Source organism: Nomascus leucogenys, chromosome 12 (genome assembly GCF_006542625.1).
Source record: "Nomascus leucogenys isolate Asia chromosome 12, Asia_NLE_v1, whole genome shotgun sequence".
Taxonomy (NCBI): domain Eukaryota; kingdom Metazoa; phylum Chordata; class Mammalia; order Primates; family Hylobatidae; genus Nomascus; species Nomascus leucogenys.
This window is the reverse complement of record NC_044392.1, coordinates 9,178,113-9,192,448: the sequence shown is the minus strand read 5'-3', so window position 1 is coordinate 9,192,448 and position 14,336 is coordinate 9,178,113. Positions and strand designations below refer to the sequence as shown.

General features: G+C 40.9%; 1 protein-coding gene across 1 annotated transcript in view; it reads right to left on the bottom strand.

The window, feature by feature from the left end:
* RLF (rearranged L-myc fusion) overlaps nucleotides 1-14,079 on the bottom strand; it is a 75,617-nt gene extending 61,538 nt beyond the window's left edge. Inside the window, exon 1 of the mRNA XM_030823548.1 lies at nucleotides 13,818-14,079. Within this exon, the coding sequence (XP_030679408.1) occupies nucleotides 13,818-14,054 (237 nt within the window). The 5' untranslated portion in view covers nucleotides 14,055-14,079. The remainder of the gene's footprint in view (nucleotides 1-13,817) is intronic.
* Between the last annotated feature and the right edge of the window lie 257 nt (nucleotides 14,080-14,336).

The window sequence follows — 14,336 nt, the reverse complement described above, 5'->3', positions numbered from 1 at the left end:
TCCAAATGTGATGTTTTATGCACATTTACTGTTAGGACTTTAGGGGAACGTCTGGTCTAGATTTAACTCCCCCCCCCCCCCCCACCATAACAGAACAGAGTCTTGGTTCTCCTGCTCAGGCTGGAATGCAGCGGCACAAACACAGCTCACTGTAACCTCAAACTCTTCAGCTTAAGGGATTTCCTGCCTCAGCCTCCCACATAGCTAGGACACCACAATGCCCAACTAACTTTTAAAAAATTTTTGTAGAGACAGAGTCTCACTATGTTGCCCAGTCTTGGTCTCGAACTCCTAGCTTCAAGAGATCCTCCCGCCTTGGCCTCTCAAAGCACTGGGATTACAGGTGTGAGCCACTGTGCTTGGCCCCTTGATTTAACATTTTCACTGACAATGTCCTTTAAAGACCGAAATCAAGATTTCACTAAGAAGAAAAAACCAAATAAAGAGAGTGAGCATAACTAATGCAAATACTTCCAGTTCTAATCAGTAGTTTCCACTGGGATGGGCATTTATTCTACAGGGGCAAATAATAATCCATCAGAGAGAAGGAATATAATATTAATACTTACATTCAAATGAGTTTTTAAAAATTTCACCCCTTTTATGTATTTCTGTGTCTATTTTATACAATACATAGGTATGGTACAAATAAAACATACTTTTAAAAGATTAATTTATTTTGATAATAATATACAAGACAAATATTTGGAGATGACTTAGAAAATAAATCTTATATAGCAAATATTTTTCAATAGAGTTATATAATTTTGGAGCAGAATCAAACCTTAAAGAGCATCTCATTTAGGGAGCAATATGAGGCCCCCAAATAACAAGCTGACTTGCCCCAAGGTCATACATCCATTTGGTGGCACTCTATTTGAAAACATATAAAGGTCACTTTTTTTTTTTTTTTTTGAGACAGAGTCTCACTCTGTCACCCAGGTTGGAGTGCAGTGCTGCAATCTTGGCTCACTGCAACCACTGTCACCCGGGTTCAAGCGATTCTCCTGCCTCAGCCTCCTGAGTAGCTGAGATTACAGGCGCCTGCCACTGCGCCTGGCTAATTTTTGTAGTTTTAGTAGAGATGGGGTTTTACTATCTTGGCCAGGCTGGTCTTAAACTCCTGACCTCATGATCCACCCGCCTCAGCCTCCCAAAGTGCTGGGATTACAGGCGTGAGCCATCGTGCCCGGCCAGGTCACAATATTTTTTAAAGTTAGCTAATAGAAAGCACTACAGTCTTTCCAGTTATTCAGCTATGACTTAGTCTTCCAGAGTTTAGAAGAATTGATTATAAGAGATCAATAAATGATCAATAAATGACTACACTGACAAACCTCTCACAGAGCCACCATCAATCACAAAAGTGTATCACACATTCCAATGACTTCAGGTTAGGCTATAGCTCTAATTATAATTCTTTGAACATGTTCTGCTTCATGAGAACTTCAAAGAGACCTAAAATCTCAAGATTACATGATCAGCCTGGCACAGTGGCTCATGGCTTTAATCCCAGCACTTCCGAAGGCCAAGGTGGGCAGATCATTTGAGGCCAGAAGTTTGAGACCAGCCTGGCCAACATGGCGAAACCCCGTCTCTACTAAAAATACAAAAAATTAGCTGGGTGTGATGGCGCACACCTGTAATCCCAGCTACTCAGGAAGCTGAGGCATGAAAATCGCCTGAATCCAGGAAGCAGAGGTTGCAGTGAGCTGAGATTGTAACACTGCACTACAGCCTAAGCAACAGAACAACACTCTGTCTTAAAAAAAAAAAAAAAAAAAGATTACATGATCATAATGATTGGACAAAATCTAGTTTTAATGACTTTTAACAACATTTTTAAATAGTCATAATATATGAAAAAGGTAAACCTCACAAGAAAAAAATTTAAATGTCTGATACATATAAAAATACCTGAATATAGGCCAGGCGCGGTGGCTCACGCCTGTAATCCCAGCACTTTGGGAGGCCAAGGCGGGAGGATCACCTGAGGTCAGGAGTTCGAGACCAGCCTGACCAACATGGAGAAACCCTGTCTCTACTAAAAATACAAAATTATCTGGGCGTGGTGGCACATGCCTGTAATCCCAGCTACTTGAGAAGCTAAGGCAGGAGAATCGCTTGAATCCGGGAGGCAGATATTGCAGGGAGCCGAGATCGCACCATTGCACTCCAGCCTGGGCAATAAGAGCAAAACTCTGCCTTAAAAAAAATAAAAAATAAAAAAATAACCTGAATGTTATTAAAATGCAAATTAGTGTAACAATCTGATAATTTTTTCCTATCAGATTGTCAAATATTAATAAGTTTGAAAATACAAGCATTGGCAAGGATTTAGCAAAACGGGGACTCCCAAACACTACTGGCAGAAGTACATATTCAACTTTTTGTAGGCAAGTATCCATCAAAACTTAAACATTCTCTCAATCCAGTAATTTATTTTTTTGAGTCGGTGTCTCGCTCTGTTGCCCAGGATAGAGTACAGGCAAGTATCCATCAAAACTTAAACATCCTCTTTAATCCAGTCATTTTTGTTTTTGAGTCGGCATCTCGCTCTGTTGCCCAGGATAGAGTGCAGTGATGCAATCTCGGCTCACTGTAACCTCTGCCTCCCGGGTTCAACCAATTCTCCTGCCTCAGCCTCCAGAGTAGCTGGGACTACCGGCTAATTTTTGTATTTTTAGTAGAGACAGAGTTTCACCATGTTGGCCAGGCTGGTCTCGAACTCCTGACCTCAGGTGATCCACCCGCCTCAGCCTCCCAAAGTGCTGGGATTACAGGTGTGAGCTGCCGCACCCGGCCTAATCCTATAATTTCAATTCCAGGAATTTATGTTATAGATAGAAATAACCAGCACTTAATATTTAAAGAAGTTCATAGGACACTGTTTATAATAACAAAATAACACAAATGTTTAAATTATGGTGCATGCTCCAAATGTACTGATAAAGGGTCAACATATCAAATTAAAAAGTAAATTGCATAAGGACACACAAGACTGTTAACAGTCATTTCCGCTGGGAAGTGACTGGAAAGATTGAGGGCAGAAGGAAAGAGGCTTTTGCTTTTCCTTAAACCTTCTGTACTGTATTTTTTGCCACAAGAAGTGCTTTTATAGTTTAAAAAAAATTTTTTTTTAGTTAAGAGTGTTGAAGGTGTTGCTACCTGTAGAATTTAAAATCAATGCAATTTCTGATGTAATACCATGCATTTATTTCTTAAATACAGTAAGTCTACACATATTCTACGTGAAAAGATGTCTACAATAATAAGCAGGTTTTAGTATATAAGCTTGAAACCATTTTTTTCTAAAAACAGTACATATATACGTACACATCATACAGAAAAATTATATAGATATGCATTCCTAAACTGTTAACAATGGTCTACCTAGGAAAAGGTAGTACTGGAGTACATAAGAGGCTATATGACAGGAGCTTTTACTTCTTATTCTCCCCTTTTATACTGTTCTAATTTTTAACAATTAAAATGTATGCATGAGTTGTTTGCACAATTAGAAATTGTAATATTTATATAAACGCACATTCTATATGTATTTTTCCAAAAATCTGATAAATACACCAAGCTATTAAAAGTGAGTTTATATGGTACTTTCACTATCTAATTCATCTATTTGTAAATCTTGTTTTAAGTTTCTAGAATGAGCATCCACTAGTTTTGAGTCACAAAAACTAAAATATTTACGTCTGCTTTATTACTTTAGGATACCTTATAATTTTAAACATATCTGAAAAAAGCAAAGACAATAGAATCACAAAAATATGCCTATTTTATAAAATTATATATCATAAAAATGCAATTCCCAAGCAAGGACATACATTTTATCATATACAATAACAATTCTTATAACAAATGTCCACATTAATAAGAAATTGTGCTGGCTAATGTGACACATTCAGGTTATTTCCTTGGGAGTAAGAATACGAGAAATCAGGCTGGGAGTGGTGGCTCACGCCTCTAATCCCAGTGCCTTGGGAGGCTGAGGTGGGAGGATCACTTAAAGCCTCAAGTTTAAGACCAGCCTGGGCAATACAGTGAGACCCTGTCTCTATAAAAATTATCTTTAAATTACCTGGGCACTGTGGCATGCACCTGTAGTCCTAGATATTTGAGAGGCTGGGGTGGGAGGATCACTTGAGCCTAAGAGTTTGAGGTTACAGTAAGCTAAGATTGTACCACTGCATTCTAGCCTGAGCAAGGGAGTAAGATCCTGTCTCTAAATTAAAACAAACAAACAAACAAACAAACAAAAAACCACTATCAAATCAAATGTCAGCATCATAAGCTGCTGGATCCAAATAATACTAACAATAATAATAATAATGACAAGAATAGCACTCAAAAAGACAGTAATCAGACTTAGCACATAAGTGGGGAGAAATAAACAAATACATGAGTAATCCTGGCCTAGCTATGTTGCAGCAATATAGGTAAACCTATAAGAATAAATCTTGACTCAAGATACGTCTGAAATATAACTCATTCTCAACTTTCCCCAAATTATAATACACTAAAATATTTTTCATATGTAACAATACACATAATTTAATCCCTGCAAAACCTTTGGAGGAGAAATTTTTTTCATAAAAAGCTCAGTCAGAGTCAGCCGGTTTTACAAATAAATTTTAGCAAGCAGGCGGCCGGGCGCGGTGGCTCACGCTTGTAATCCCAGCACTTTGGGAGGCCGAGGCGGGCGGATCACGAGGTCAGGAAATCGAGACCACGGTGAAACCCCGTCTCTACTAAAAAATACAAAAAATTAGCCGGGCGTGGTGGCGGGCGCCTGTAGTCCCAGCTACTCGGAGAGGCTGAGGCAGGAGAATGGCGTGAACCCGGGAGGCGGAGCTTGCAGTGAGCCGAGATTGCTCCACTGCACTCCAGCCTGGGCGACAGAGCGATACTCCGTCTCAAAAAAAAAAAAAAAAAAATTTTAGCAAGTAGGCTAATGCACAAATACAGTATCTGCAAATAGCGAGAACCAACTGTATATTCAAAGAACTGAAGGAAACACACCTAAAGAATGAAAGGAGGCCAGGCAAGTTGGCAAACACCTGTAATCCCAGCACTTTGGGAGGCTCACTTGAGCTCAGCAGTTTGAAACCAGCTTCGGCAACGTGGCGAAACCCTGTCTCTACAAAACACAAAAATTAGCAGGGCATGGTGGCACGCGCCTGTGGTCCCAGCTACCAGAGAGGCTGGGTTGGGACAACTGCCTAAGCCTAGGAGGTTGAGGCTAACAAGGCTACAGTGAGCTGTGATTGCACCACTTCACTCCAGCCTGAGCGACACAGCAAGACCCTGTCTCAAAAAAACACAAAAAACAAAAAAATGCTCAGGATCTGGGGTGGGGGGAGGGGGGAGGGACAGCATTAGGAAATATACCTAATGCTAAATGACGAGTTAATGGGTGCAGCAAAACAACATGGCACATGGATACATATGTAACAAACCTGCACATTGTGCACATGTACCCTAAAACCTAAAGTATAATAATAATTTAAAAAAAATGCTCAGGATCATGTTTTAGGCTAAAACTAAATAATTAAAACTAGTGGCAGGCAGAAAGACAAGGCAAATCACCTCTGCACTTTATTATAGTGGAAAAAAAAAAGCATGTGACTCTTGAGCTGATAAAGGATTTAGAATATGGCAAAATGTTCTAGACCTGGTAAGTTTGGCAAATGCTGCACAATTTGTAATGTCTCTCTTGGAAATTCACAACGTATTTTAAAATTTTAAATGTTTATCCCAGGGCCGGGCGCGGTGGCTCACGCCTGTAATCCCAGCACTTTGGGAGGGTGAGGCGGGTGGATCACCTGAGGTCAGGAGTTCAAGACCAGCCTGGCCAACATGATGAAACCCCATCTCTATTAAAATACAAATAGCCGGGTGTGGTGGTGAGCACCTGTAATCCCAGCTACTTGGGAGGCTGAGGCAGGAGAATCACTTGAACCCAGGAGACGGAGGTTGCAGTGAGCCGAGATCACACCACTGCACTCCAGCCTGGGCAACAAAAGCGAAACTTCATCTCAAAAAAAAAAAAAAAAAAAAAAAAAGTTTATCCCAACTTATATGAACATAGAAGCCTTATTTCAAGAAGCACTTATTAATAAATATATCATATGGAGTGAAACACAGTTTAGGAAGTTCTGATATAAGAAAAAAGAACATAGGCTCTACAGTCTAAAGAACTCATCACCACATGCCAGCTGTGTGATCCTGGGAAAGTTACTTAACTTCTCTGGACCTCAGTGTTCTATCTGTAAAATGAAAAATCACACTACTCACCTGAGGGCTTGGCACACAAAAAGATCCTCAATAAATTATTCAGTCCCTCAAATTTTTCATATAATGGATTGTATGTTGGCCTTGTGCCAGCAATGAAAGTTTTATTATATAAATTTTTATTTATGTTAAAACATATTATTATTTTTTTTCTGAGACGGAGTTTTGCCCTTGTTGCCCAGGATGGAGTGCAATGGCATGATTTCTGCTCACTGCAACCTCTGCCTCCCAGGTTCAAGTGATTCTCCTGCCTCAGCCTCCCGAGTAGCTAGGGTTACAGGTGCCTGCCATAACACCTGGCTAATTTTTTGTATTTTTAGTAGAGATGGGTTTTCACCATGTTGGCCAGGCTGGTCTAGAACTCCTGACCTCAGGTGATCCATCTGCCTTGGCCTCCAAACTGCTGGTATTACAGGGGAGAGCCACCATGCACGGCCAAAACATATTATTTATATAAAATTTAATGCATTTTATATGAAACATTTTATATTATATAATAAAAATGAAGTTCTACTCTTAGGCGATCAAGATACAAAGAACAATAAGGTGTGATCCCTGCTGGGAAGCAGGATAAACTAGTTGACAAAAAAATGTCTCTTTCTTTCTTGGCCGGGTGCAATGGCTCACGCCTGTAATCCCAGCGCTTTGGGAGGCCGAGGTGGGCAGATCACTTGAGGCCAGAAGTTCGAGACCAGCCTGGCAAACATGGCGAAACCCCATCTCTACTAAAAATATAAAAATTAGCTGGCGTGGTGGCACACACCTGTAGTCTCAGCCACTCTAGAGGCTGAGGCACGAGAATCGCTTCAATCCAGGAGGCGGAGGTTGCAGTGGACTGAGATCTTACCATTGCACTCTAGCCTGTGCAACAGAGAAAGACTCTGTCTCAAAAACAAACAAACAAAAAGTATCTTCCTATTTATTTATTTATTGAGACAAGGTCTCACTCTGTCACCCAAGCTGGAGTACAGTGGTGTGAATACGGCTTACTGCAGCCTCAACCTCCTAAGCGCAAGTGATCCTCCTGCCTCAGCCTCCTGAATAGCTGGGATCACAGGTATGCATTACCACACCTGGCTAATTTTAAAATTTTTTTGTGGAGAGTTGCCCAGGCTGGTCTTGAACTCCTGGGCTCAAGGGATCCTCTCATCTTGGTCTCCCAAAGTGCTGGCTGGGATTACAGGCGTGAGCCACCACAGCTGGCCAAATGTCCCTATTTCTTGATAAAGACAGTTAAGACTTGCTTATTACTCTCAAAAATTCAAGTGGGAGATACAGGTAAGGGAGGAGATAAAGATCAACAAGCATTTAGTGAGTACTCATTAAGTTTTAGAGACTAGGCACTAGGTAAATAAAAGCCAACACCTTCATGGCACTTACATCCCAGTTGGGGAGACGGACATACAAGATTAGTAGTGATTTGAAGAAAAATAAAGCAGTACTTAAAGAGGTGAAAGGCAATGGGGAAGTGCTATTTTAGATAAGACAGTCAAGGAAGGTCACTGAGAAAGGTGACAAGTATCTAGACCTGAATGAAAATAAAACACGTTTTAGTCTTTGCAGTCTTGCAGTAAGTTGTACTTTCTATTCAGTTTTTGTCAACACTATTCAGAAGAGTATGATCCATGGAAGAAACAGAAACCACTAGAGGTCACATTACACAGTAAGAGACAAGATGGTACCACGGTAAATGACAGAACCCAAAGTTTTCACTGCTCCACAGGGCACATTTATACTCTGTTTTTGTCATGTGCATTACAAAGCTAGCTTTTGCTATGATAACTACTTGTCATGTAGTTTCTATTTAGATATCGCTAAAAAGAAGGCAGTGCAAGAAGAGAAGCTAATGCATTAAAAACTTCTTGCAATATATGAAAGAGGTAAGGCTCAAGAGCCTTCATGGCCATCAACCTCAAGGTAAGGGGACCGATTATATCCATCTTGGCATCTCCAAACTATTGTCCTATTAGGTGACTAACTCTTCTTCAATACTAGGCCTCTCATTTTCTCTCTCCATCAATGCTATTCCTCACTGCACACACGTAAATGTGTACATTATTATATGAATGTAGGCTTAGATTGATAAATAATGTCTCCAAGAAATGGCCAAAAGCTCCTATCCTGTTCCTTTATAGTAATTTCTTTTTTTTTTTAATTATACTTTAAGTTCTAGGGTACATGTGCACAACATGCAGGTTTGTTACATATGCATACATGTGCCATGCTGGTGTGCTGCACTCATTAACTCGTCATCTACATTAGGTATATATCCTAATGCTATCACTCCCCACTCCCTACACCCCACAACAGGCCCCGGTGTGTGATGTTCCCCACCCTGTGTCCAAGTGTTCTCACTGTTCAATTCCCACCTATGAGTGAGAACATGTGGTGTTTGGTTTTCTGTCCTTGGAATAGTTTGCTCAGAATGATGGTTTCCAGCTTCATCCATGTCCCTACAAAGGACATGAACTCATGCTTTTTTATGGCTGCATGGTATTCCATGGTGTATATGTGCCACATTTTCTTAATCCAGTCTATCATTGATGGACATTTGGGTTGGTTCCAAGTCTTTGCTATTGTGAATAGTGCCGCAATAAACATACGTGTGCATGTGTCTTTAAAGCAGCATGAGTTATAATCCTTTGGGTATATACCCAGTAATGGGATGGCTGGGTCAAATGGTATTTCTATATTTCTAGTTCCAGATCCTTGAGGAATCGCCACACTGTCTTCCACAATGGTTGAACTAGTTTACGGTCCCACCAACAGTGTAAAAGTGTTCCTATTTCTCCACAACCTCTCCCTTTATAGTAATTTCTTATGGTAAATTTGCCTTTTTACATACTAGATTTTACATTAGGGGTTCCCCCTAAAGTACTGTTTTAAGTGTCTATCTCATGTGCGTATAATGAACTCCCTACAATTGATTTAACAAATTAGTTTTGTGCCAGGCATCGTACTAATTGCTAGGTACTAAGTATACAAAAAAGAATAAACAAGATCCCTGCTGTTGTTGATTTACAAGTCAATACAAAAGACAAACATGGAAACAAATTATGTAGGCACCACGTTTATGTACTGGAAGCTAACAGAATGCATTGGAGAAAGAACCACCTAATTCTGCCTGCTAAAATCAGAAAAAGCTGAAAGACCGTAATATTAGAGCCAGGTCTTGAAGGATAAATAGGTAGATGGGGAAAGGAAGACCCTGGGTTATTCAGGCAGAGTGAGAAATGGACACAGTGGTGAAGGTGGGATCAAACCAACTTTTTTAATGAGGCTGAGAAAATGGGAGTTGGTGGTCCAGATTCTAAAAGGCTTTGTATACCAAGCTAATAAGTTTGAACTTTATCTTTCCTTTGCGGGGGGAAAAATTGAGGTATTTTAGGGAATAAAGTGACTAACAAGATTATATTTATAATTTAGAAAGAACACAAAGATGAACTGCAGATAATGTCAGTCAGAAAACAAGAGATTAGCGAAGAGGTTGCTACAATAGGAGAAAGCCTGAACGAAGACAGTGACAGCAATAAAATTAAGAGCTAAAACTACAGGTATGTACAAAGTGTCCAGAAAAAAAAAAATCCCAAACAAAGAGGAAACCTCTCCGGTGAATCAGGAAAAGCTTCATAGAAGGCATGACATTTATACTGGGCCCTAAAGAAGAAAAATCTCCCATGCAGAAAATGAGAGAACCACACAATGAAAGGGAAAGACACGGCCTGAGATCTTGTTAACGTAGTTAATACGTCTATTGGATCTTGAAAAGTCAAATGAAAATTAAAATCATCTTTCCCAAAATTATGTGCTTGGAAACTTACAGACAAAATTTTAATCACAGGAATAACTGCAATCACATGTTGGTCCATGGACTGACTCTAAGTAAAGAACTCCTGAATAGGAGTAAACAAGTTGGATTCAGGTGATGGGACTGACAAGGGGAGGGCCGAAAAGCATGCTGAGACCAAGGTTGTGAAAACTTTTTACTACAAAGCTAAGAAATCTGGATAACACAGACAATTCTGGAGGCATTTTGAAAAATAGATATTTTCTTATTAAGTCCTTACAACAATGAATTTGCATACAAAACATAAGTACTATTATCCATTTGCAAAAGAATTAACGTTTAAAGAAAATAACATGCCCAAGGTCACACAACTATTTCAATAGTGAAGCCAATACATAGGGTATCTGACTCAGAGCCCTTGTACTCCCCATCACTAATCTAAGAAAAATGGAAATTTTAATGCAGTACTTAATTATTTTAGCCATCAAAAATCTACGAAGTCAGTTAGTCTTGAACCTAAAAGTGTCTCATATAAACATGGTTTACTCATAAAATTACTTTGCCTAGTATTCTCAAAGTGTAATCACATAATCACCCAATAATTTCAACTTTGATAATGAAGTTCACTAAAAAAAAGTCTTCAAAATTTGTTACAAATAGAAACACCAATTGTAAAACTTAAGGAATCTTGGTCCCCAAAATACAGAAAAACTTGAGAAGACATCATCAATTTTTCAGGAAAACAAAGAAAGACTGTTTTCTAAAGTTAATCTTATCCACACTGTCTGGCAGTGGTTTCAGAAAAGGAACTGAAGGAAAGAGAAAAACAAACCACATCCCATAGTCACTTAATACAAATTTTCACTGAATACAGTTTGACCTAAGTATCATTTTCTTAGTAACTATTACTTTCAGTGTTTCATTTTATCATCTTCACAAACTTATGAAAATTGAAAATATGCCCAGAATGAGACAAGCTTCTCTATTCACTCATATGTTAGTTTATTTCTTGATTTGGTGCAATTCCAAAGATAGAGCCATTTCTTTTAAGTGCTGCAAGAGTTGGAGAGAATATGGTCCCAGGATGTTGCAAAAGGGATCTACTTGGTACAATCTAAGTCTCTAGGACATTTCTAACTAAATAACTGATGAAAATACATTTGTAGTATTAAGCATCCCATAAGCAGGGGTCAGACCTTTATGATAATGTAAAAATGCCTACTACCTATCTTTATATATCATGTGCTCCTCTCCTAGAGTCCGAGAAAACTGTCTTAACTAGGCTCCCATCTTCAGAACTGTCACACAATCAGTGTTCCTTAAGTAAATGAATGTATCTTATTCTTCTTTTCAAATGTGCAACCAAGAGCTATTCAACAAAATTCATTGACGGTGAAAATTTTCCTGCTTCTTCATACAATTTTTTCTTTTTCTGTATCTGGTCATCAAGGACACAGTTGATCTTATCTGGACTACAGGGGAAAATGTGTCAAAAAATATGACAAATTTTGCGAAGACTTGTACACAAACTTTCTACTCTGATTGTATAAAGCATTATAAGGAGATAAAGGTCAGAAAATAAGATAGTTTTGCAGACATGGTTACCCAAGGTTATTAGCTAAGAAGTGGTAAAGACACAGTCAAGACCCAACTAACTCTCAATCCCATGTGCTTTCTATTACAATACAGTGTTACAGGAATACTTGTTCTTATTTCATTTATTAGTCTAAAAAACATTTTTTGGGAAAATTTTAGGTAAAAAAAAAAAACTTCATAGAAAAGACAAATTACACATGCTTTCTTTTAAAAATTCTTCTGGGCCATCACATCTCTGGTGTCACCAAGACTCAAGGCATTAAAATATTACGTTAAATAAAACTGCAGTTGCAAGCACTAGACATAAAGCAGAATACATACATATGTGATCCTTTGACAAGCTTCAATGTGACTGGTTACATTCATTCTTGTCATCTTTCCAGGGAGACAACTCAAGCTTAGAAGCCTTACCCAAAACCCACAGTTATTTTCCTGCACCACCCCTCTCCTTCCATTAGTTTCCCCTCCTCCCATAGCATTCTGGGTCCTTACCAATCTCTACCTTTGGCACTGGGATGCTTTCCCCACCCCAGACCTTCACGTGACTCATTTTCATCCTTGCAGCCCATAGGGTCTTACTAACTAAAGTGGCCTCTCCCAGTTACTTCTTTCTAAGCACATATTACAATTTATAATTAACCTTTTTACTTATTTTTACTAGTTAATTGTCTTTCCCATCAGGATATCCCATGAGGGCTCTCTCCTCACCATTGTCTCTACAACACCTCCTTTTCCATCATTACCAAAACCGCACTGGAAATACTGTCATTCCTACCACCTCCCACCAACTGTAAGTTCATCAAGGCCAAGTGCTGTCTTACTCATGTTTCCCCAGCACTTGGTAAAGTCCCTGGCACTATCCTATGAAGTCAGTAACAATTTGTAAAATAAGTTAGCTTACTAAACAAGGATGATGACTACTAAGGAAGCAGAGAACAACAACACGCTAACATTTGATAGTACAGGGCAATGTTGCAGGTTGTACACACAAAAATTGGAGTGGTACAATCCATGGAAAAGCCCATTAGTAAGGACAAAATTCCATTCAAAGAGATGAGGTGCTTCTGCCTCGGCAGAGAGAGGGAAGAAAAGCAATCAAGCAAGCTAGCTTTTATTCTACTCCGGACCAACAGAGCAAATTGCCCCCCAAAATTATTATTTTAGAACGCCGCAATTTATTCAGCATACTGGACTACTTATTAAGACTCCAAGTACCAACATACTACGATTATTTTGCATTTTCTAAGGTACAACAGATAAGGAGCCGAGGGGTGCCTCTGAAACCTGACAGAACAAACACTGGAAGCAGAAATAATAATGGCCAATATTTATATTTGTAAAAGACTTGAAAACATACAGAAAAATCTCGGAGTGGTCATGGAGACTAAACTAAACACACCCATAAATATGTAATCATAGGTTAGGACCCACCACCACCATGGCACAGAAATGATCATACGACTGCCAAAAGAGGCCACACTCTACATCCCTCTTCCCATCCTCTTCTACTCAAAGAGTCAGCCTTATTCTCGGTAGCACAATCCTCTCAGAGAAGTACAGAACAGACGAAAGAACGGCTTAAACGTAAAAAAAAAGCAAAAACCAAACAACCAACCGGCTCCGCAATCCCTAATCAGAAAGCCCTAGACGCCTTTCGAAGCCAACTGTCATACCTTTCAGGAACTCAGAAGATGTTAACTCCAAAAATAAGTCTCTGGCCCCAACACACCTCTCTGGATTATTCAGAAAAACCCGGGTTTACCAGTTCGAAGATCTGCACTCCACTCAAAAAAGGATCTCCCGTCAGGGACAAGCAATCAATCCCTCAGGGGGCAGTGGCGCTCCAACCACTCGGCCAGGACACAGGCAACGGCGACAGACCCGCCAGGGCCCTCCGGGATCTCAATGAGGCTCAGAGCAAAACGCCCCAGCGGTGGCCAAAGTCGGGCAGTGGCGCAGGGGGGCCAGCGGTCGAGCTTCCGAGCTGGGCCTTCCCGGCCCGGGGGCGCGGCGAGTCACAGAGGTGGCGCCTTTCAGTTCGGACCCAGCTGCTTGCAGAGGATCCAGGGCCTCTTTCCCTGACTTCCCCGCCCCGCCGCCCTCAGCCAGCCAGTCAGCCCCTCACCTGGCAGAAGCTCCGGCAGTAGTTCAAAGATGAGACCTCCGACACCTCTTGCTCCCTCAGCTCTGTCTCCAGCTGCCACAGACACGGCCGCAGTCCCGAGGCTCCCGGCGCTGGAGATACGGGGCGATGACCCCGAACTATGGACTCAGTCTCCGCTCCATCTCCGGCTCCCGCTACCGCCGGAGCCTCAGCCCCAGCCCCGGCGACAGCGGCGGCGTCTCCCTTTCCGTCCGCCATCTTCCCACGGCCCACCAGCGCGTAGGCAACCAAGCCACGTGACTCAGCCCTGGCCCTGCCCCCGGCCGCCCGCGCACGGTGACGCACTCTTTAGCGACGCGGGCGCCCGCCTGATTCCGTCACTCGGACTCCGGGTGCTCCCCCTCTCAATGGCCTAAGCATCGCCAGTCCTGACAACAGCCTAGCAACAACTGGCTAGAGGCTATGCCCACCTAGACCCCTTTGAGGTCACGGGAACACGGAGCCAGAAATGCCTGTAGAGCAATCTAGATTTGAGGGGGA